Source organism: Eutrigla gurnardus, assembly GCF_963514095.1.
Source record: "Eutrigla gurnardus genome assembly, contig: SCAFFOLD_64, whole genome shotgun sequence".
Lineage (NCBI taxonomy): Eukaryota > Metazoa > Chordata > Actinopteri > Perciformes > Triglidae > Eutrigla > Eutrigla gurnardus.
The window spans coordinates 1-23952 of record NW_028155407.1 but is presented as its reverse complement, the minus strand read 5'-3'; the positions used below and the strand labels follow the sequence as shown (position 1 = coordinate 23952).

The 23952-nt window shown below is 43.9% G+C and overlaps 6 protein-coding genes and 1 pseudogene across 9 annotated transcripts; 1 reads left to right on the top strand and 6 right to left on the bottom strand.

Annotated features, from left to right (window-relative positions):
• Nucleotides 1–1995: 1995 nt before the first annotated feature.
• Nucleotides 1996–3006, bottom strand: LOC311010313 (leukotriene B4 receptor 1-like; the record flags this gene model as incomplete). The annotated part of the gene is made up of 1 exon (XM_084040844.1): nucleotides 1996–3006. The coding sequence occupies one exon, from the start codon at nucleotides 3004–3006 to the stop codon at nucleotides 1996–1998; it is 1011 nt and encodes a 336-aa protein (XP_083896970.1).
• Nucleotides 3007–5164: 2158 nt separating this feature from the next.
• LOC311010312 (inactive serine protease 35 pseudogene) lies at nucleotides 5165–6424 on the top strand (annotated as a pseudogene). Its single transcript has one exon. The product of its transcript is annotated as an inactive serine protease 35 pseudogene (transcript).
• Nucleotides 6425–7243: 819 nt separating this feature from the next.
• Nucleotides 7244–12700, bottom strand: LOC311010303 (C-C chemokine receptor type 4-like). The gene is made up of 2 exons (XM_084040836.1): nucleotides 11338–12700; nucleotides 7244–7586 (listed from the first exon to the last, which is right to left on the bottom strand). The coding sequence occupies exon 1, from the start codon at nucleotides 12491–12493 to the stop codon at nucleotides 11492–11494; it is 1002 nt and encodes a 333-aa protein (XP_083896962.1). The 5' UTR covers nucleotides 12494–12700; the 3' UTR covers nucleotides 7244–7586; nucleotides 11338–11491.
• Nucleotides 7578–8788, bottom strand: LOC311010302 (C-C chemokine receptor type 4-like). The gene has a single exon (XM_084040835.1). It carries the CDS (start codon nucleotides 8739–8741, stop codon nucleotides 7725–7727), a length of 1017 nt encoding a protein of 338 aa, XP_083896961.1. The 5' UTR covers nucleotides 8742–8788; the 3' UTR covers nucleotides 7578–7724.
• Nucleotides 12701–14946: 2246 nt separating the features above from the next.
• On the bottom strand, nucleotides 14947–16780 carry LOC311010304 (C-C chemokine receptor type 4-like). Its single transcript, XM_084040837.1, has one exon. The coding sequence runs from the start codon at nucleotides 16189–16191 to the stop codon at nucleotides 15193–15195; it is 999 nt and encodes a 332-aa protein (XP_083896963.1). The 5' UTR covers nucleotides 16192–16780; the 3' UTR covers nucleotides 14947–15192.
• Nucleotides 16781–16832: 52 nt separating this feature from the next.
• On the bottom strand, nucleotides 16833–17810 carry LOC311010305 (leukotriene B4 receptor 1-like; the record flags this gene model as incomplete). The annotated part of the gene is made up of 1 exon (XM_084040838.1): nucleotides 16833–17810. One exon carries the CDS (start codon nucleotides 17808–17810, stop codon nucleotides 16842–16844), a length of 969 nt encoding a protein of 322 aa, XP_083896964.1. The 3' UTR covers nucleotides 16833–16841.
• Nucleotides 17811–20565: 2755 nt separating this feature from the next.
• snap91b (synaptosome associated protein 91b) lies at nucleotides 20566–23898 on the bottom strand. 3 transcript variants are annotated; one of them, XM_084040840.1, is made up of 6 exons: nucleotides 23640–23898; nucleotides 23168–23229; nucleotides 22312–22365; nucleotides 22092–22169; nucleotides 21870–21983; nucleotides 20566–21181 (listed from the first exon to the last, which is right to left on the bottom strand). In XM_084040840.1, the coding sequence occupies exons 1-5, from the start codon at nucleotides 23671–23673 to the stop codon at nucleotides 21897–21899; spliced, it is 315 nt and encodes a 104-aa protein (XP_083896966.1). In that variant the 5' UTR covers nucleotides 23674–23898; the 3' UTR covers nucleotides 20566–21181; nucleotides 21870–21896. The 3 variants fall into 3 exon arrangements, 2 of the variants coding, with proteins under 2 accessions (XP_083896966.1, XP_083896967.1); XR_014596763.1 differs by lacking the exon at nucleotides 22312–22365 and having other exon boundaries at nucleotides 23198–23229; nucleotides 23640–23885; XM_084040841.1 differs by lacking the exon at nucleotides 22312–22365 and having other exon boundaries at nucleotides 23640–23894.
• Nucleotides 23899–23952: the final 54 nt, after the last annotated feature.

Genomic DNA, 23952 nt, shown 5'->3' with positions numbered 1-23952 from the left:
GGAAAGGACGGCAAATCCTAGATGCGTGAGAAGAGAGGATTCAGGCAACGATGAGTCATCTGACATCCCCGAGCAATAATCTAACTGTTATCACTAGTTCTCCACAGACTTGACCCAAAAAAATCTCACTAAGTCACAGAGTGTCTCAGTGCTTGCCTCCCACATCTTAAGTTATTGAATTACTTTTTTTTTTGGTGGATTTACTTAAAACCACAAATTATTGTTTGACGCACGGATAAGCTTTGTTTTTTAAATGCGTCGTCCTGTCGTGTGTTCGCGATAAATATGAAGTGTCTGCCAGGAGGCGCTAGCTTAGCTTAGCATAAGACACACCAGGGAAGCAGCTAGCCTGGCTCGCTCTGAAGGGAACCAAATTCAAGTTTAAAATCAGCACGTTGCTGGACTATTTCTTTGACCAATAACTTCTGTCATCAGTGCTAGTTAGCTAGTTTCCCTCTGTTTCCACTCATTTTCCGAAGCTAACTAAACTATCCATGTCTCAACGGTAGCCTCACATTAACAGTAACTCTCCAACTTTCAGGGGGAAAAAACAACCAAATTAGTGTATTTCCAAAAATGTAGAACTATGAGCAAAACCAGCATGCTTTGCATTATTGTAAACACTCAATGATTAGATGGATTTTGCTGTGAGTTGGAATTCATCATGGTGCAGGCAGAGTGACTATAGTCAAATTATAATTTGAAAAGCAATATAAAGTACTGGATGTGATTTATAGGCATCATAACTGTACTATAATGTATTACAAACAAACACTCCGCTATGCAACAACTTTCAGCATGCACATACACTTAAAATGATTCTCCGATTATTTCTTCCTTTGTCTGCCAAAGGTCAAGATAAATTCCATTCTGATGACCAAAAAATGTGAGTTGCAGATCAAGTAAATTGTAGGCGAGCAGGTTGGCAGCAGTACATAGGCTGAATGTAGAGAAGTCATCGTTGCATGGGAAAGGGATGCTTTCACTGTTGAGAAGTAGCCAGAGAAAACCCTGCCTGGGCCCAAAGGAGCAGCTGGGGGAAATACTGAGTCACAAACAGCACATATACAAACACTCTCTCTTGTTCCATTTTTTATTATTTTTTTTTACAGTGGTGTCTAGACAGAGTTCAGCACTAAAAGGATTGTGAGTCAACTTGACCTGCTGTCCACACAGCCTGAGGAGGGAACGTAAATCGTGGCATTTTCTCAACGTCCGAGGGCACGAACCGAGTTACTGCAGGAAAAAAAAGCCCTTTCTTCTCACACGGGGAAGACCCCCCTCCCGGACATCCGGGTTCACCAAACATATCAAAGTATCAGTTTCAGTCCTGCCGGAAAGTAATGCAAAGAACGCACAAAAGGTGAAGGTTGGTAAGATCAAAGATGACAAGAAATGATGGATGTAACTACAGTAGCTTTATTGAGACAGATTCACACAGCGACTGACTAGCGTCATATTTACCACACAAACGTTTTCTTTACATTTTCATTGTAGAACTTATACTTGGAGCGGCCTATTTCTATTATCACGTTTGGCCATGAAAGTACAAAAGCCCATTTATCATCAAGCAAGATGCATTATATCTTTATCACGGTTGATATAATTTATACATGTTTAAAATGACATGTTACAATGCCTCACCACAGTTTGCTGATAAAAAAAATGTATACAAAGTACAAACAAAATGCAGAATAAATGAATGAATGAGTTAAATAAATAAAATAAATGAGTTTATACATCTCCTGACATTCTAAGTGGCACATCCCTTTCTCTCTACCCTTCCCCTCCTCTGTCTCTATGTTTGTCTGTTGCTAAACATTGCAGACAAATGGTCTTCGCTCTTGTTGGATGCGCTCCAACACGAACATTTTATCATTTAATTGTAATCAGATGTTGCTTAACCTCAATATGATCATGAACTTTTTCTGACAAATGAGAGAAACACACCCTTCAATTTTTTCATATCACAAGAACAAAAGTAATTTCTCTAGTTTACTCGTCATCATCATCAAGGTTCTGCACTCTTGGTGGATTTCCATCTGTCATACTATGATTAGACTTCCTGGAACAGTGAGTATCTGCAATAACAACAACATCTACTGTATGTTCTGTTTTTCGGCACTCAGTGCATATGTTTCGAGAAGCAAAGGCATAAAGGAGTGGATTCACGCAGCTATTCACAAATACCAGTGCTGCAAAGATGCTCCGGCTATCCATGAAAAACTTCTCAAGCTTGTCATTTTGGAGTGAAATAGCCACGACACCAAGCACATTTATGATATGATATGGCATCCATAGGACAAAAAAGGTCACAACGATACTTGTGACCAGCCGGTTCGTCTGTGGGTTGTTGAAGAAAGCTGCCTGATTCACCGTTCTTTGGAGGCCGCTGTATGCAAATACCACGACAGCAATTGAAACAAATCCCAGCAGGGACTCTTCCAGCAGCATTGCCAGACCCTGGGCCGGGGAAGAGTATTGACATTTGCAGGTTGTCCAGTGCTGGTCTGAGGTCAGCTGTCGAACCACCAGAGCAGGGATGGACAGGATCATTGCAACCAGCCAGAGTGCAACCAGCAGCATCCTCTTTCCTATCTGATCCAAGCCCCTCAGCTGGTGCACCACCTGTAGGTAGCGCTGGACACTCATTGCCGTCACAGTCAGAAGGCTACTATAAAGGGTGCAGTAAACGAGATACGACACAAGCTCACAGGTCACCAGTCCAATGGTCCAGCTGTCCAGGAAATTGTAAATCCACAGAGGCAGTGTGAGCAGGCAGAGCAGGTCTGATATGGCCAAATTCAGCATCAAACTCTGGCTCAGACTGGACATTTGGTGCCAGTTTGGTCTGAGGACGATCACAGTGATATTGCCAGGAACTCCCAGCAGGAAGCAGAGGGACAACACCACCGAAGGGACCAGACGGCTGTAGACCCAGGTGTCATCAGAAGGAGATCCAGGAGAGGAGAAGTTCGGGAATAGAGTGGAGTTGAGTTGTTCCATGCTGCAAACTTGCTGGCTGACAAGCTGGATATTGTCCACTGAGCGAGTGATGATTGAACCTATGCCAGTCTGTCAGAGAAACGAGACGTTATCTTTTGATGTGTCCAAAGAGGAACGAATAACAAATTCACAGATTAGTAAGGATAAACTGGAATCCTACCCGGATATCACATGTTCTTTTGTGGCTACGTGGTTTTGCATGGCTTTGTTATTTGATGCATTTTCTAATGATGCATTATTTTCTGAATGGTCTGAAACGGGAAACACAAGTGTCATTGTGGGCAGATCTCGGACACTGTTATTATAATGGCGGATAAATGACTCTTACGCCTGACGCATATCTTAAAAGGGTTGGTCTTAAGTGGCTTGATTACTAATAGGTGTGTTTTGGGCGTAACATGCAATAAGACAATCAGAACATCATCTACCATTTCCTTTAAAAGTGAGAGGCACTTGTTCTATTTTCCACCAAATTGAGCCATTTTGTCACATTTTCACATATTCTGTCTATTAATATATAGAAATTACATTGTGATGCAAGTCACACTTCCTCGCCCCTCCCCATCTCTCCCCCCCCCCCTCTCTGTCTCTCTCACACAGTATGTACACACCTTCACCCACCCACTGACATACACAGCCCTGGCTTCAAAATTGATTTAACATATTCACCAGATTGAGCCTTTTCCACATAATTACTTTCTCCTGCAAACGGCATCTGCCGATGAAGATCATGTGATAAGATTGAAAGCTCCAGAAACCTCACAAAATGTTGGTTCCAAAGCCAAGTAAGAACTTGGCATCTCATTATGAATCTCATTTTACAGAACCTTTCTAACTCTCTCTCGCTCTAACTAAACTGCTATGGTTGCAAGTGCACGTCATCTGTTAGGATAACAGTAGCCTAATAATTGAGCCTTTGACTGATGTGTGTGTGCCTGTAGGTCCATGTGTGTGTTGGTGTTACAACATCTAATCACGGAGAAAAGAGGAGTTCCTGCTCTGAATGAACTCTTGTTTCAGAAAGCAGAGCGACACTAGTCAAAATAAACCAACAGGGGTTAATATACAGGTTCCCCTGAGAGGTGTAGGTGTGTGTGGGTGTGTGTGTGTGTGTGTGTGTGTGTGTGACCACACACTTCAAATGTCACCTGACATAAATCAAATTGTTTCGGCCCTGAAAAACACGCTGAAAGGCAACATTTTATTGGTAGATCTATCTGCAAAAAGCTTGACATCTAAACTAACTTCTGTGTGAATTTCCGACGTAATCAAAATATTTACAGAATGCGAAAAAAACTACTAAATTTTTTACCTAAAATGTAACGTCATCACATGATTAGAACCTTCATTCATGCTTGACTCCCCCTTTCTGCCTGTTTGCTCATCGCCTTTTTTCTGCATCAGAGTGGGATGTAGATTTCTCTGAGGATCTTACACAAAGCTTCTGCTCGTGCTCCAGCTTCTTTTTTTTTTTAGCCCATTAAATGATGGAAGTCAGTCTGCTGGGAGCCGTTTTGATGGAGAGGATTTTTTATTGATGAGAAGGACAACATTTACTGGAAGTTTTGTGTGTTTTTTTTACGTTTGCAGGTAGGAAGAGACATTTGTCATTTTTCTTGATAGTCTTCTCAAAATACAATCACATCAGTCCTCTTAATATTGTTTACAAAAGCTATGTTTTCTCTGTATCTTCTTTCTCTTTTCATATTAGCCATACTGGGGTTTCACTGCTTTTCTAAGATGTATAACTTTGAGTCAGTTATACACTAATATCAGACTTACTTACTTAATATCAAAACAAGTCTCAAATGTCCTTCACATCACTGAATTATTGTTACATGTAATAATAACAATAGCATTACCTGCATTTTGAACCATGTATTCTTTTAATTGAATTGTTGAAGTAAAACATCACAGTAGCAGTTTACTGCTCAGTGGTTTGTTGTTTAGAAGTTGAGCTTGTGCACCCTCTGCTGGCCATATAACATATGGAAGTGACATCATTGCTACTAATATGAGCTGTGGGAACATGCATAGAAGTCTCCTCTTGGCCTGATGAAAAAAATAAGAGATGTTAAGAGGTTTGAATCCATATTATTTCTCTCTTACACCTTGGTACTGGATATTTCTATCTCGGTGTCTCTTTCTTTTCAGTGGGATGGGACTCAATCACCACCTGTGTCTCCTGCTCTGTGCAGCAGCACTGACGTTTTCTGAAGTTACTGGTAAAGATGGGAACAGCGGCGCGTACAGGTGGACCAGGCAGAGCCTCCCAGTGCTGCTCGAGACAAACACAGAGCCTCTAAACATGCCATTGTTCGGCGGGCAGGAGGAGGAGGAGAGAGGGGGGATGAAGACACTCTGTGGAATAGAGTGTCAAAGCAGCCTACCACCCATCGACCTTGCCGAGCAAGAGAGGATTCTGGGATATGAGACAATGCATGAGAATGGCACTCGCACGCATACAGATATCAGTCTGCAGGGTTTTAACAGGACGTCTGCAGGAACACCAGCCCTCTCGCCGGCTCATGCCCGCAGGAGACGGCACGTTTATGGAGCAGATGGACGCTTTGTGATCTCTGATTCGCATTTCATCACCAACTATCCTTTCTCTACGGCTGTTCGCCTCTCAACAGGCTGCTCTGGAGTCCTAATATCCCAGAAACACGTGCTAACAGCGGCACACTGCATCCACGATGGGAGAGACTACCTAGAGAGTGCCAGGAGGCTTAGAGTAGGGGTGTTGCAGCTCAAGACTAAGAGGAGAAGAGGAGGTGGGAGGAGAAGAGGGAGGCAGAAGGGTGGGAGGAAAGGAGAGGCAGAGTGGGGTGAGGAGCAGATGATAGAGGAAGGTGAGGAGCAGAATAGTATAGATGAAGATGTAGTGAGAAAGAGAAAGGGAGGCAAAGGCAGGAGGTATAGGAGGAGAAAAGAGGGTGAGGAGGGTGTAGCTGAGTTAGTCAGAGGAGGGAAACAAAAAAGTCCCAGACGTATGCCACGCAGTGCTGAACCCAGGAAGCAGCCTGTCTTCCGTTGGACACGAGTTAAACAAACCAAAATCCCTCAAGGATGGATCCAAAACAAGAGCTCCGCCAGCTCAGTGTCCCCCGACTACGACTACGCTCTTCTGGAGCTGAAACGACCCCTGAAGCAGAAGCACATGGAGCTTGGGGTGGCACCCTCTGACACCCCCCTGGCACGGATACACTTTTCAGGCTACGACGCTGACAAAAGCCTGCTGGACGGGCGTGGAAATGAGAAGGTGGTTTACCGGTTCTGCTCAGTCGCAAATGAGTCCGACGATTTGATGTACCAGCAGTGTGACGCACAGCCAATTGCAGTTCCTCAAGAGCTTAAACAGCCAAGAGCACGCCTCCAAAGGTTATCATTCATTGCATCCAACCTTATATTTGTTTGAATATATTGTCAAGCACGATAAATGCCTATAGAGGATATCTTCTTTAGAGGCTGTAGGTAATCCTGGTGAATTAGTCAAAAATGTATTTGAATTTGATTAGTTTGGTACTTCCCTTTCTTTCACTCTCTGAATCACCCAACTTACATAACTCTGAAACTGTAATTGTAAAGGAAAAGATTTCAACAACAGCTTTTTTTTTTACCTTTGCATACTAAATAAGTCAAACCTGCTGGTCCTTGTTTTACTTCATTTTAAAGGAATACTCGGTTTACACAACATTTATACATATTTTATGATGTTTAAAACATCTTGTGCCGTTATCTTTTCCGTCACTGAACAGAAATTTTCTTGCCACACGAACATTTTCTTGTCAAAAGAAGGAATTCATGCAGATAACACGTAAAAATGTTGAATTATCAAACGACACGCCGTCAAAATCAAAACCGATAAGTAATGAGCTGTGAGTAAGTTTCTGCCAGGGGGCGCTAGCTTAGCTTAGCATAACGACAGACCGGGGAAGCAGCTAGCCTGGCTCCCTCTGAAGGAAACCAAATTAAAGTTTAAAATCAGCACGTTGCTGGACTATTTCTTAACTAGGAACAATAACTTCTGTCATCACTGCTAGCTAGCTAGTTTCTCCCTGTTTCCACTCATTTTGCCAAGCTAACTAAGCTAACCACGTCCCAACTTTAGCCTCACATTTACAGTAACTCTCCAACTAAAACGTAAGACAAAAATTGGTAGGATGAAACATGACAAGGAGTGATGGATGTATCCAACTACAGTAGCTTTATTGAGAATAATTCACACAGCGACTGACCAGCATCATATTTACCGCACAAATGTTTCCTTTACATTTTCAATGCAGAGCGGCCTATTTTAATTATCGCTGATAATACCACTTTTGACCAAGAAAGTACAAAAGCCCATTTATTATAAAGCAAGGTAAGACATGCATTATATCTTTATCACGGTTAATGTATTGTAATTTGTTCATAATGACATGTTACAATGTCTCAACACAGTTTGTTGTCTTACCACATGAATCCACAATACCCACACACGAACACACACTCAAAAAAGAAAAGTACACATAAGATAATATTTTTGACCTAAATGAACCAGAAATTGTAATGTTAATGCAGCGTCACTATTTTTACAGCTCTGACTGAGGACCAGTTGTAATCAGATCAACATGCCTCAATAAACCACAAATCATGTGTAGCCTTTTCTGACAAATGAGACAAACACACCTTTAAACATTTTTTCATATCACAAGAACAAAAGTAATTTCTCTTGTTTACACAACATCATCATCATCAAGGTTCTGCACTCTTGGTGGATTTTCATCTATCGTACTATGATTGGACTTCCTGGAACAGTGAGCATCTGCAATAACAACAACATCTACTGTATGTTCTGTTTTTCGGCACTCAGTGCATATGTTTCGAGAAGCAAAGGCATAAAGGAGTGGATTCACGCAGTTATTCACAAATACCAGTGCTACACAGATGTCCCAGCTGTCTTCGTGAAATTTCCAAAACTTGTCATTTTGGAGTGAAATAGCCGCGACACCAAGCACATTTGTGATATGAAGTGGCATCCATAGGACAAAAAAGGTCACAACGATACTTGTGACCAGCCGGTTCGTCTGTGGGTTGTTGAAGAAAGCTGCCTGGTTCACCGTTCTTTGGAGGCCGCTGTATGCAAATACCACGACAGCAATTGAGACAAATCCCAGCAGGGACTCTTCCAGCAGCACTGCCAGACCCTGGGCCGGGGAAGAGAAGTGATGTTTGCAGGTTGTCCTGTGCTGCTCTGAGATCAGCTGTTGAACCACCAGAGCAGGGATGGACAAGATCATTGCAACCAGCCAGAGTGTAACCAGCAACATCCTCTTTCTTATATAATCCAAGCACCTCAGCTGGTGCACCACCTGTAGGTAGCGCTGGACACTCAGGGCCGTCACAGTCAGAAGGCTACTATAAAGGGTGCAGTAATCGAGATACGCCACAAGCTTACAGGTCACCAGTCCAATGGTCCAGCCGTCCAGGAGAGTGTAAATCCATAGAGGCAGTGTGAGCAGACAGAGCAGGTCTGATATGGCCAAATTCAGCATCAAACTCTGGCTGAGACTGGACATTTGCTGCCAGTTTGGTCTGAGGACGATCACAGCGATATTGCCAGGAACTCCCAGCAGGAAGCAGAGAGACAACACCACCGAAGGGACCAGACGGCTGGAGACCCAGTGGGCATCAGATGGAGATCCAGGAGAGGAGATGTTCAACGGGACCAGAGTGAAGTTGAGTTGTTCCATGGTGCAAACTTGCTGGCTGACAAGCTGGATATTGTCCACTGAGTGAGTGATGATTGAACCTATGCCAGTCTGTCAGACAGACTTTGATGTGTCCAAAGAGGAACAAAAAACACACAAACTTATTAGTAATGATGAACTGGAATCTTACCCGGATATCACATGTTCTTTTGTGGCTACGTGGTTTTGTTATCTGATGCATTTTCTAATGATGCTGTTTCCTGCACATAGTCATTCCACCACAACACCTCCAGGAGAGTAAAAATAAAACCCAGAACTACTTTTCGCATCTAGTGTAAGAGTGAGCCGCATCCTCTTTCCTATCTGATCCAAGCACCTCAGCTGGTGCACCACCTGTAGGTAGCGCTGGACACTCAGTGCCGTCACAGTCAGAAGGCTACTATAAAGGGTGCAGTAAACGAGATACGACACAAGCTTACAGGTCACCAGTCCAATGGTCCAGCTCTCCAGGAAAACGTAAATCCACAGAGGCAGTGTTAGCAGGTAGAGCAGGTCTGATATGGCCAAATTCAGCATTAAACTCTGGCTCAGACTGGACATCTGCTGCCAGTTTGGTCTGAGGACGATCACAGCGATTTTGCCAGGAACTCCCAGCAGGAAGCAGAGAGACATCACCACCGCAGGTAGCAGATGACTGGAGATGCAGGTGTCATAAGAAAGAGATCCAGGAGAGGAGATGTTCAACGGGACCAGAGTGGAGTTGAGTTGTTCCATGCTGCAAACTTGCTGGCTGACAAGCTGGATATTGTCACGGAGTGATTGATGATTGCAACTGCACTAACAATCTATTATGTGTTTGACTAGGATTTTAATAACCAAGAAACTGTATTTTTTTTCATGCAAATTATGAAATCCTTCGGAACTTCTCTGTTCACTTACTACCCACACCTATCGGGTAACTTGGGGAGAATCTGAGAACTACTGCAACTTCCTCCTGGCCTGGAGGAAGTTGCAGTAGTTTTTAGTTAGTCGAGGCTCTTTTCATCTCATACGTAATGCAACTTCCTCCTGGCCGGGTCGCCTTCATGTGCCATCCCAGCTCTGCAGCTCATCCAGAATACAGAATTTCAGTTGGTCTTCAACCTACCTGAATTCTCCCACACTACACTGCTTGAATCCCCATTGACATCAGGATGGAGGAAACTGGAGACATCTTCTTTCTCTATCTCCTATTGTTTAAATTTAATCACTTTCAGCATATTTGATGACGTTGAACTTGAACCTGCATTATTCTTCCAGTTTTTAGCTTGTCTCCATGGTTTAATGCATTTATTATCTCTGCAAATCAAATCATGCAATAGGTTGCATGTGTGCGTTTCCATGAGTGAGTGAAGGAGTGAGTTTGCACCTGTGTCTGTCCGGGTAATCTCTCATTCAGCTGCAGAAAACTTCATTATTTTTCGGGTGCCCAGCTACGGCTACATGTGCAAAGACTTCTTGTGGTTGACTTCTGTTTTATGCACTCCTTACTCACCGCTAGTTCTAACACAGCTGAGAGCATCACTCAATTCCCATCTGCTACTCAGCAACCACAGTGGAGGCAGAACTGTTTGCAGTGTGTTTGTCGAACAGCTGATGGAATGGACGTTGTGTTTGGCTAGCAGAACTACCAGCACGCACACTACTTGAAATCAGCACGTTGCTGGACTATTTCTTGGCTAGGACCAATAACTTCTGTCATCAGTGCTAGCTAGCTAGTTTCTCCCTGATTCCACTCATTTTGCTAAGCTAACTAAGCTAACCATGTCCCAACTGTAGCCTCACATTTACAGTAACTCTCCAACTTTCAGGGAAAAAGTAAGGCAAAAGTCGCACAAAAGGTGGAGGTTGGTAAGATGAAAGATGACAAGGAGTGATGGATGTAGTCAACTACAGTAGCTTTATTGAGAATAATTCACACAGCGACTGACCAGCATCATATTTACCGCACAAACGTTTCCTTTACATTTTCAATGCAGCGCGGCCTAATTTTATTATCGTTGATAATACAACTTTTGACCAAGAAAGCACAAAAGCCCATTTATTATAAAGCAAGATAAGATGCATTATGTCTATCACAATTAATGTATTGTAATTTATATAGTTTATAAATTCACCACAGTTTGTCGATAAAAAATACATAGTCTTCCTGAAAATGTTTCTAGTTTCCTGTGGTTGTAGATAAAAAAAAACAGAATAAATGAATGAAGAAATGCGTTTATCTGTTGACATAAGTACAGCACATCCCTTTCTCTCTACCCTTCCTCTCCTCTGTCTCTATGTCTGTTGCTAAACATTGGAGACAAATGGTCTTCGCTCTTGTTGGATGCGCTGTAACAAAATCATTTAACGGTTTCATTAGTTTAGGATCTGACCATTAAAAGCTACGATGCTGAGATGGACAGTAGATTTCCAGCGAAAAACTTATATTTAAAAAAAAAGATGAATAATCTTTGTGGACAGTCGTACCACATGAATCCACAATACCCCCCCCCCCCCCCCCCAACAAACACACAAAAAAGAAAAGTACACATAAGATAATATTTTTGACCGAAATGAACCAGAATTTGTATTGTAAATGCAGCGTCACTATTTTTACAGCTGACTGACCTCAACCTTAACATGCCTCACTAAACCACAAATCATGTGTAGCTTTTTCTGACAAATGAGAGAAACACACCCTCAAACATTTTGTTCATATCACAAGAACAAAAGTAATTTCTCTAGTTCACGCATCATCATAATCATAATCATCAAGGTTCTGCACTCTTGGTGCTTTTTTCATCTGTCGTACTATGACTAGACTTCCCGGAACAGTGAGTATCTGCAATAACAACAATATCTACTGTATGTTCTGTTTTTCGACATGCAGTGCATATGTTTCGAGAAGCAAAGGCATAAAGGAGTGGATTCACGCAGCTATTCACACATACCAGTGCTACACAGATGTCCCAGCTGTCTTTGTGAAACTCCCAAAGCTTGTCATTTTGGAGTGAAATAGCCACGACACCAAGCACATTTGTGATATGAAGTGGCATCCATAGGACAAAAAAGGTCACAACGATACTTGTGACCAGCCGGGTCATCTGTGGGTTGTTGAAGAAAGCTGCCTGGTTCACCGTTCTTTGGAGGCCGCTGTATGCAAATACCACGACAGCAATTGAGACAAATCCCAGCAGGGACTCTTCCAGCAGCACTGCCAGCCCCTGGGCCGGGGAAGAGTAGTGACTTTTGCAGGCTGTCCAGTGCTGGTCTGAGATCAGCTGTCGAACCACCAGAGCAGGGATGGACAGGATCATTGCAACCAGCCAGAGTGTAACCAGCAGCATCCTCTTTCTTATATAATCCAAGCACCTCAGCTGGTGCACCACCTGTAGGTAGCGCTGGACACTCAGGGCCGTCACAGTCAGAAGGCTACTATAAAGGGTGTAGTAAACGAGATATGACACAAGCTTACAGGTCACCAGTCCAATGGTCCAGCTGTCCAGGTAATCGTAAATCCACAGAGGCAGTGTGAGCAGGCAGAGCAGGTCTGATATGGCCAAATTCAGCATCAAACTCTGGCTGAGACTGGACATTTGCTGCCAGTTTGGTCTGAGGACGATCACAGCGATATTGCCAGGAACTCCCAGCAGGAAGCAGAGAGACATCGCCACCGCAGGGACCAGATGGCCGGAGACCCAGTTGGCATCAGATGGAGATCCAGGAGAGAAGGAGATGTTCAACGGGACCAGAGTGGAGTTGAGTTGTTCCATGCTGCAAACTTGCTGGCTGACAAGCTGGATATTGTCCACTGAGTGAGTGATGATTGAACCTATGCCAGTCTGTCAGAGACAGACTTTGATGTGTCGAAAGAGGAACAAATTACACATGAACTTATTAGTAATGATGAACTGGAATCTTACCCGGATATTACAGGTTCTTTTTTGGCTATGTGGTTTTGTTATCTGATGCATTTTCTAATGATGCTGTTTCCTGCACATAGTCATTCCACCACAACACCTCCAGGAGAGTAAAAATAAAACCCAGAACTACTTTTCGCATCTAGTGTAAGTGTGAGCCACATCCTCTTTCCTATCTGATCCAAGCACCTCAGCTGGTGCACCACCTGTAGGTAGCGCTGGACACTCAGGGCCGTCACAGTCAGAAGGCTACTATTAGGGATGCAGTAAACGAGATACGACACAAGCTTACAGGTCACCAGTCCAATCGCCCAGCTGTCCAGGAAATTGTAAATCCACAGAGGCAGTGTTAGCAGGTAGAGTAGGTCTGATATGGCCAAATTCAGCATTAAACTGTGGCTCAGACTGGACATCTGCTGCCAGTTTGGTCTTTGGACGATCACAGCAATATTGCCAGGAACTCCCAGCAGGAAGCAGAGGGACAACACCACCGCTGGGACCAGACGGCTGGAGAAGCAGGTGTCATAAGATGGAGATCCAGGAGAGGAGATGTTCAACGGGACCAGAGAGGAGTTGAGTTGTTCCATGCTGCAAACTTGCTGGCTGACAAGCTGGATGTTGTCACGGAGTGATTGATGATTGCAACTGCACTAACAGTCTACTATGTGTTTGAAGAGGATATTAATAACCAAGAAACTGTATTTTTTTCATGCAAATTATTAAATCTTTCGGAACTTCTCTGTTCACATACTACCCACACCTACCGGGTAACTTGGGGGAGAATCTGAGAACAACTGCAACTTCCTCCTGGCCTGGAGGAAGTTGCAGTAGTTTTTAGTTAGTGGAGGCTCTTTTCATCTCATACGTAATGCAACTTCCTCCTGGCCGGGTCGCCTTCATGTGCCATCGCAGCTCTGCAGCTCATTCAGAATACAGAATTTCTGGATGAGAAAAACTGGACACATCTTCTTTCTCTATCTCTTATTGTTTAAATTTAATCACTTTCAGCATATTTGATGACGTTGAACTTGAACCTGCATTATTCTTCCAGTTTTTAGCTTGTCTCCATGGTTTAATGCATTTATTATCTCTGCAAATCAAATCATGCAATAGGTTGCATGTGTGCGTTTCCATGAGTGAGTGAAGGAGTGAGTTTGCACCTGTGTCTGTCCGGGTAATCTCTCATTCAGCTGCAGAAAACTTCATTATATTTCGGGTGCCCAGCTACGGCTACATGTGCAAAGACTTCTTGTGGTTGACTTCTGTTTTATGCACTCCTTACTCACCGCTAGTTCTAACACAGCTGAGAGCATCACTCAATTCCCATCTGCTACTCAGCAACCACAGTGGAGGCAGAACTGTTTGCAGTGTGTTTGTCGAACAGCTGATGGAATGGACGTTGTGTTTGGCTAGCAGAACTACCAGCACGCACACTACTTGAAATCAGCACGTTGCTGGACTATTTCTTGGCTAGGACCAATAACTTCTGTCATCAGTGCTAGCTAGCTAGTTTCTCCCTGTTTCCACTCATTTTGCTAAGCTAAATAAGCTAACCATGTCCCAACTGTAGCCTCACATTTACAGTAACTCTCCAACTTTCAGGGAAAAAGTAAGGCAAAAGTTGCACAAAAGGTGGAGGTTGGTAAGATGAAAGATGACAAGGAGTGATGGATGTAGTCAACTACAGTAGCTTTATTGAGAATAATTCACACAGCGACTGACCAGCATCATATTTACCGCACAAACGTTTCCTTTACATTTTCAATGCAGCGCGGCCTAATTTTATTATCGTTGATAATACAACTTTTGACCAAGAAAGCACAAAAGCCCATTTATTATAAAGCAAGATAAGATGCATTATGTCTATCACAATTAATGTATTGTAATTTATATAGTTTATGTTACAATGCCTCACCACAGTTTGTCGATAAAAAATACATAGTCTTCCTGAAAATGTTTCTAGATTCCTGTGGTTCTAGATAAAAAAAGCAGAATAAATGAATGAAGAAATGCGTTTATCTGTTGACATAAGTACAGCACATCCCTTTCTCTCTACCCTTCCTCTCCTCTGTCTCTATGTCTGTTGCTAAACATTGGAGACAAATGGTCTTCGCTCTTGTTGGATGCGCTGTAACAAAATCATTTAACGGTTTCATTAGTTTAGGATCTGACCATTAAAAGCTACGATGCTGAGATGGACAGTAGATTTCCAGCGAAAAACTTATATTTAAAAAAAAAGATGAATAATCTTTGTGGACAGTCGTACCACATGAATCCACAATACCCCCCCCCCCCCCCCCCCCAACAAACACACAAAAAAGAAAAGTACACATAAGATAATATTTTTGACCGAAATGAACCAGAAATTGTATTGTAAATGCAGCGTCACTATTTTTACAGCTGACTGACCTCAACCTTAACATGCCTCAGTATACCACAAATCATGTGTAGCTTTTTCTGACAAATGAGAGAAACACACCCTCAAACATTTTGTTCATATCACAAGAACAAAAGTAATTTCTCTAGTTCACGCATCATCATAATCATAATCATCAATGTTCTGCACTCTTGGTGCTTTTTTCATCTGTCGTACTATGACTAGACTTCCCGGAACAGTGAGTATCTGCAATAACAACAATATCTACTGTATGTTCTGTTTTTCGACACTCAGTGCATATGTTTCGAGAAGCAAAGGCATAAAGGAGTGGATTCACGCAGCTATTCACACATACCAGTGCTACACAGATGTCCCAGCTGTCTTTGTGAAATTTCCAAAGCTTGTCATTTTGGAGTGAAATAGCCACGACACCAAGCACATTTGTGATATGAAGTGGCATCCATAGGACAAAAAAGGTCACAACGATACTTGTGACCAGCCGGGTCATCTGTGGGTTGTTGAAGAAAGCTGCCTGGTTCACCGTTCTTTGGAGGCCGCTGTATGCAAATACCACGACAGCAATTGAAAGAAATCCCAGCAGGGACTCTTCCAGCAGCACTGCCAGACCCTGGGCCGGGGAAGAGTATTGATGTTTGCAGGCAGTCCAGTGCTCGTCTGAGATCAGCTGTCGAACCACTAGAGCAGGGATGGACAGGATCATTGCAACCAGCCAGAGTGTAACCAGCAGAATCCTCTTCCTCATATAATCCAAGTACCTCAGCTGGTGCACCACCTGTAGGTAGCGCTGGACACTCAGTGCCGTCACAGTCAGAAGGCTACTATAAACGGTGTAGTAAACGAGATACGTCACAAGCTTACAGGTCACCAATCCAATTGTCCAGTTGTCCAGGTAATCGTAAATCCACAGAGGCAGTGTGAGCAGGGAGAGCAGGTCTGATATGGCCAAATTCAGCATCAAACTCTGGCTCAAACTAGACATTTTCTGCCAGTTTGGTCTGAGGACGATCACAGCGATATTGCCAGGAACTCCCAGCAGGAAGCAGAGAGACATCGCCAGTGCAGGGACCAGATGGCCGGTGACCCAGGTGGCATCAGATGGAGATCCAGGAGAGGAGATGTTCAACGGGACCAGAGTGGAGTTGAGTTGTTCCATGCTGCAAACTTGCTGGCTGACAAGCTGGATATTGTCCACTGAGTGAGTGATGATTGAACCTATGCCAGTCTGTCAGCGAAACAAGATGTTCTCTTTTGATATGTTAAAAGAGGAACGAATAACAAATTAAGTTCTTTGTCATGATACACTGTAATTTAACCCGGATATCCCACCTTCTTTTCTGGCTACGTGGTTTTGCATGGTTTTGTTATCTCATGCATTTTCCTATAATGCTGTTTTCTGCACATAGTCCTTCCGCCACAACACTACTTTTCACATCTTCTGCAACAGTGGAAACTCATATTTAAACATTGTTAAAGCATTTTCCACACATTTTTATATAGATGTGTTCCTTGTCTAACATCTTTCATCGTGTTTGTTCTCATTTAACAGTAATAGATCTAAAACATCATACTTTTTTTCCTTCACCCTGCAGATACATTTTCGTAGAAATGCTGTTTAATTAACTACTGAAGCAATATTTGAGTAAAACCTTGCATTTTTTTTGTCAAAATAATCCCCCCATAAGGTCCATCCAGTGACTTTTTAGTAGCCATACTAGAGCCTTTAGTCATTTAATATGATATTTAAGTTTTCCAACAACAGCTGACAAAATATTTCTTGTGACATCTGAGGAGCCCTAAAAGATTTTAATCAACCAGGCTATGACTAGACTTCCTGGAACAGTGAGTATCTGCAATAACAACATCTACTGTATGTTCTGTTTTTCGACATGCAGTGCATATGTTTCGAGAAGCAAAGGCATAAAGGAGTGGATTCACGCAGCTATTCACAAATACCAGTGCTCCAAAGATGCTCCAGATATCCGTGCAGAACTTCAAGAGCTGGTCATTTTGGAGTGAAATAGCCGTGACACCAAGCACATTTGTGATATGATATGGCATCCATAGGACAAAAAAGGTCACAACGATACTTGTGACCAGCCTGTTCGTCTGTGGGTTGTTGAAGAAAGCTGTCTGGTTCACCGTTCTTTGGAGGCCGCTGTATGCAAATACCACGACAGCAATTGAAAGAAATCCTGGCAGAGATTCTGTCAGAAGCACTGCCACCCGCTGGGCCGGGGAAGAGAATTCAGGTTGGCAAGTTGTCCAGTGCTGGTCTGTGGTCAGCTGTCGGACCACCAGAGCAGGGATAGACAAGATCATTGCAACCAGCCAGAGTGTAACCAGCAGCATCCTCTTTCCTATCTGATCCAAGCACCTCAGCTGGTGCACCACCTGTAGGTAGCGCTGGACACTCAGGGCCGTCACAGTCAAAAGGCTACTATAAAGGGTGCAGTAAATGAGAAAAGATAGGAGCTTACAGGTCACCAGTCCAATGGTCCAGCTGTCCAGGAGAGTGTAAATCCACAGAGGCAGTGTGAGCAGGCAGAGCAGGTCTGATATGGCCAAATTCAGCATCAAACTCTGGCTCAGACTGGACATGTGCTTCCAGTTTGGTCTGAGGACGATCACAGCGATATTGCCAGGAACTCCCAGCAGGAAGCAGAGGGACAACACCACCGCAGGGACCAGACGTCTGGAGACCCAGGTGTCATAAGATGGAGATCCAGGAGAGGAGATGTTCAACAGGACCAGAGAGGAGTTGAGTTGTTCCATGCTGCAAACTTGCTGGCTGACTGATTGAGTGATGATTGAAACTGCACTAACAGTCATTTAGAGACTAAAGATGTTCCTCTATAGTTCCGCTACGACCCACTAGCCCTATATGGTAACTCCTATATTGGGGAGAATCCGAAAACTACTGCAACTTCCTCCTGGTCAGGGGGAAGTTGCAGTCGAGGCTCTTTTCATCTTATACCTAATGCAACTTCCTCCTGGCCGGGTCGCCTTCATGTGCCATCGCAGCTTTGCAGCTCATCCAGAATACAGAATTTCAGTTGGTCTTCAACCTACCCAAGTTCTCCCACACTACACTGCTTGAATCCCCATTGACATCGGGATGGAGGAAACTGGACACATCTTCTTTCTCTATCTCTTATTGTTTCTAAATGTAGCAATTTAATCACTTAAAGCATATTTGATGATGTTGAACTTGAACTTGCATGATTCTTCCAGTCTCAGGAGACCGGCACAAGCGACCCAGGCCGGTCAGAGGGCCGGGCAGGAGGGTGACCATGCAGGCGAGGCCGCTCGGGAGGACCAGCAGAAGGTCGAGGCCAGGCAGCAGATCGAGGCCGTCGTACACTTGGAGTGGTAGAGTGGATGGAGGTGGGGGTAGGCGAACAGAGGGACTTTAATGTTGTGGTTAGGATTACGCCACCCAGATATTGCCAGATTTGCCACTGGGTCCATTGAGTTCCAAGACTGTAAAGAGGTTCGACTGCAAAGTGATGGATCAAGAAAAATATCGTCGGTTCATTGTCAGTTCAACAGCATGTTCTTGTTTTACAAAATGGTCCTAAAAATTGACTTGTGAGTTGAATTTGTGGCATGGCATCTTCAACCGCTTATCCGGGTGCGGTTCGTGGGGGCAGCAGCTTTAGCAGGGGACCCCAAACTTCCCTTTCCCTGGCCACATCAGCCAACTCTGACTGGGGGATCCCAGGCTAGTGTGGAGGTATAATCTCTCCACCTAGTCCTGGGTCTTCCCCGTGGCCTCCTCCCAGCTGGTCGCGCCTGAAACACCTCCCTAGGGAGGCGCCCAGGGGGCATCCTTACCAGATGCCTGAACCACCTCAGCTGTCTCCTTTTGATGCAAAGGAGCAGCGGCTCTACTCCGAGTCCCTCAGGGATGACTGAGCTTCTCATCCTATCTCTAAGGGAGACGCCAGCCACCCTCCTAAAGAAACTCACTCAAAAAGCAGCAATAGTGCTCCACCTCCCACACGAGCTCCGGCTCCTTCCGTCGAGTTCCCTGACCTTCACTGCCACCCGTATGGCAGCGCACCCGACCCCAATGGTTTCTCCCGCGGGTGGTGAGCCCACAGGATGGCTGAGAAGCCGTTGCCATGTAGCTTCTTCAGGCTGTGCCCGACCAGGCTCCGTGGCAAGCCAGACGCTCGCTGACAGGCCCTCCCTCGGGTCCTGGCTCCAGAAAGGGGCCCCGGGCTTCCTCCGGGCTGGGTCACTCCTCTTATCCCTGGCTTTTACATAGGGTCTTTGTTAAAAATTCTTAGTCTGGCCCCCTCGCCTGAGACCAATTTGCCATGGGAGACCCTACCAGGAGCACAAAGCAGACAACACAGCCCTCAAGGACATAGGGACACACAAACATCTCCACCAAACCTGCTGGTCCTTGATTTACTTCATCTTAAGTAAATACAGCAAGATACTGAACAAGATGAAGCCCCAATTGGACCCGATAGTGCGCCATCGGCGTGTGACTCTGTATGAATGAGTTAGATAATAGATACACGGATTCATGCCGATAACACGTAACAATATTGAACTATCAAACAACACACCGAAAAAAAAAAAAAATCAGAACAGAGTAATGAGCCACGAGGGATGTTTGAATCAGTGTATTTTGTCTTTTATTGCATCTCATTTGGACTCGCATGCAGGTAAGGGTGAGGGAGAGAGAAGGATGCCGTCCATAATAACCTCCAGAACAAAAAAACAAAAAAAACAGCCTTCAATTGAATACTGAGCAAACATTATTTATCCACATTCTTTTTTTTTTCTTCTTTTTTTTTATGTGTCTTAGTCGTCTTTATTTTTCTTTCAACACTTTTGTTAATGCCACAACGGATTAAGATACAGTCACTTTTGGAAATAAACAACACAGAAGAACATCCAGCATACACTTGAGTGCTTTACAGTGAGAGTCCTCAAGACTTCCAGTGGTGCTGCGTCACTCCAGGAGGACTGAGGCCACATCCCAACCACATACACAAATGCGTTGTTGTCCCTTTTGATTTCCACTCTCACACTGAATCGGCTTGCGTGGAGACCGAGACCAGAAAAGGAGCTCTCTGAAAGTATTAGAATGCACCCCAGATTGTGTCGCATGCTATGAGGCAGTATCACTCCACACCAGCTGAGGGCGAAATGGGGGCAAAGGATCCATTCAATACTGCCTCTGATTACAGATTGAGAGTTATATACAAAGACAGGATTTTTTTTCTACTTGCCTTATTTTTAACAATATCATTTAACTAAAATATATGATACATTTTTTTCTCAAAATAAAGATTAAAGAAAATATGTATAATCTATCATTTAAAATAGTCTAAAAATGCATATGTCAATTCGAACACAATTCACAATTTTTTTTGCATGTTTCATACGATCCCTAAAAAAAACAAAAAAAGAGGTAAAAATCAAACTGAACACAATTCGATGTGTTTGATGATGAAGTCTAGATTTGCTGTGCAAGCTGTTTTCAGGTACAATTTGAATGGTTCTCCAAAAAAACTTGAAAGTAGACAAGTGGGAGGATGGATGGCCAAGCAGATATAGGTACAACCAAGTTTTTAATGACATAAACAGAGCTCAGTATTAGTTTGGACAACAGGGGTGGAGGAGGGGGGTGGGGGGTATCAGTGGAGTTACACACACTGAACACAGTCCACATTTAACAACACAGTCCTCGCTTGGGAGATGCGCAAAGAAACCAACATTTATCCACCATTCCAAGTCAGCTGATATGCGGAAATCCAGAATGAATCTAAATACACATTAATTAATTTTTTTTGTTCATTTTTCCATAGTATATCAAGTAAAGATTAACACTGAATTACACGCACACCCACACACACATAAACAGAGTTTTGTTTTTCTGCATCTAGGGATTCACATTCACAGTTGTGCTACAACATTAGATAAGGAGGGCAGGGTTTTTTTCTTTTTTCTTTTTTTCTCTGGGTCACGGCTTGTACGAGGTCAGAGGTCAAAGATCGCAGATGTAATGGCTGGTTGGCTGAAGGGGGCTGGGGCGGGGGGGGGGGGGGTGGTGTGACTGAGGGGAAGGCAGTGGGGGAAGTGCAGACATCCACATCCACAGAGCTCCAGACACAACGACAAACCTGCAAAGGAGGCAGAGAAAATGACTTATTTAATCATGTATGCTCTGAAAAGACAGACATATTCACACCGTTTTTGTTTGCTCTTCCATTACAGGCTGGTTTCACCCCAAATAGTGACCCTATATTTCCTGTAATGCCACAAATGGTATCTTTTCTTGGATCCTCCAAGCCTGGTCAATTTGCGTCTTTCCACACTTCCAGTCTGAAACACCAGCTTCCTGTTGTACATGTTTAGTCTGCAAGGCCAAGCTGAGATGCCCCTGATGTCAGCGTTATGATGTCATCAGGTTATCCTCTCAGGCCTTACAGTTCTGCATCTGTTTTCACGGGTTGAGTAGTACTTCTTGATGATGAGTAAACTGACCTGCACAAGTCGACTTGTGATCTCTTATCACAGGTCTTTAGAGTGGACACGGGTTGCAAGTATAGGTTGTTCCTTCTGAGATTGTTTCTTTTGTAGTTGTTTTTAATGCCTGAAGAGTTAAAATATTTCACGAGAAATGTCACTAATCATTTTGTGACATTTTGGATTTTTCTTGGAACGTTCCATTCAGGGAGTACTGTTGGCTAGCCAAGACTGCAGGATTAAACCTGTCTCATGTGTAGCTAATGTTGTGCGTGGTACTCCATAACCTTTGCTATGACAAGTGATGCGATTTCATCTCTACAGCTTTCTGTCTCTATATACCTTGGGGAGGTTTACAGGTCAGCCAGTCTACATGAAGTCCTTAATGTTGAGGTCATCCAGAGCGTTCCTCGGTGGCGGGGGCTTTCTGGGGCTCTGGGCTGCTCCGGGAGACATCTGCGGACACAGTTTAGCACTTTAACTCCTTTTTGTCCGTACATCTGCAACCTTTATGCATGAAATTGTCACGAGTGTGTATAATCCATTTGAGAGCAAGTGTGTTACCGGTGCTCCGGGGGTCGCTCCGGTGGCAGGGAAGCCTGGCCTCACCATGGGCATCATGGGAGCTCCTGGTGCCCCGGGCTTACACAAGGAAACAGAAACAGTGAGACACGTTTCCAGCCAAGTGATGGGTGTGAGGGCCACCGAAAGGGGGTAATTGTCCATTAATGTCCAGACTTGGCTCAGGGACATTACTGGACCATTAATGGACTGGTGGTCTTACCATGCTGAAGGTGGGGTGAGTCCCCATGAAAGGAGGAACACCCATGGGTACGGTCTAAAGGTTTGGATGGGAGGGAGAGGTGTCGGGACGTTACAACACTACATATAAGACGGACACACACAAACAATGCAACTGCACAAACGCAAATTTCAAAATAAATCACACAATGGGTTGAAAGATTCTAGCAACACACGGAAGTGATAGAGAAGGGAGACAGACACGCCCAAACCTGGACACACAGCTGGCACACCACAGAAACAAGACAACACGGGCCCTAACTTAACCTAATAGTGAATAAAAGTCCTTGATTCACACATGCTCAAGATTTAGAGAGCAGAGAGGAAGCTTTTTTGCAGGTAGCCTTCAGATAGAGTGTAATTTCTGAATGAAATATCCAGAAGAAGCAATGAAGGGGTGAGTTCAAGCTATGAGGGGGAGGGTTGTCTGGACTCCAACAAGTTTAAAAGAGCATTTAAACTTAACAGAGAGAGAGAGAGACGTTTCCAAGCAACAACAACTAATTTGGCACTACTATTCTGCCACTTCATCACTCTCCAGTAGATATTCCGTTACAAGATAAAGAATTATCTCGGCCCCAGACTGCCTGTTGAAATCTGCTTGTTATTCAGCCTTTGGTTTGGACCATTTAAATAAAAATCCACCATCTACTCATAGGTTGCTATAGCATTGTTTCCTTTTTCTTCACTGCCCTGCACGCCTCTCAGTTTCCTGGGTCTATGATTGGACCTGGAACCTTGGAGAGCCAGATGAAGGCAATGCTTGTGATCGCTGCTACGGCCTGTCTGTCGCTGCCATGCGGCTTCACTCCATGCTTTAAGACACAGACAACATTTACCATGGGAGCACCCCAACAGGGGGGAGCTACCTGAGGTGCCGCTGGGGTTCCCATCGTGAGATCTGAGAGAGAGAGAGAGAGACAAACAGAGAGAGAGAGGTACTGCAAACTTACAGTTTTCATTTGCTGTCATAATGATCACGTAGGATAAATAAAGGGGCTATAAAAATAAGTTGAATCAATAGAATGGTTTGAAATTTTGCTAGCTTTTTTCGATGAGGAGATTGATACCACATGGGTGTCATTTTTATGCTTTAGTTTTTTGTGTCGATTAAACACACAATATATTATGTTTTTAATGAATGAGTGCTGTTTTTTTTGCCGTGGTTGGCAGAACCAGGAATAAGCTTATTTCAGCTTAAAGCCGAGTCGACTGATGTGAGCGTGGCATCAATCTTCTCCCTCTGACAATTACAAATGAAGTAAGTAAGCATGTTATTTTACTCAAGTCAACGTCTGCATGGCTACTTACTACTTGCCATGTTAAGCCATGGAGGTGTCAACATCCCCAACCTGAGGGGTCAAAGTGGGCTTCATTACATCCCCTAGTCCGTCAAATACTACAGAAGGGAAGGAAGGGAGGGAAGAGGACAAGGGAGGAGGAGAGGGGAGAGGGAGGGAGATATTAGCATCCTTCAAAGCGAGCGATCCTCAAATTAGCAAGCCCTCCTTACTACTGGGGATTACCATGACAACCGATAGATGTCTCCATGACAACAAGTGATGAGAGAGGGGTATTGAATGTGCACGAGAGCAGGTTAATATCGTGAAATAACAAATGAAAT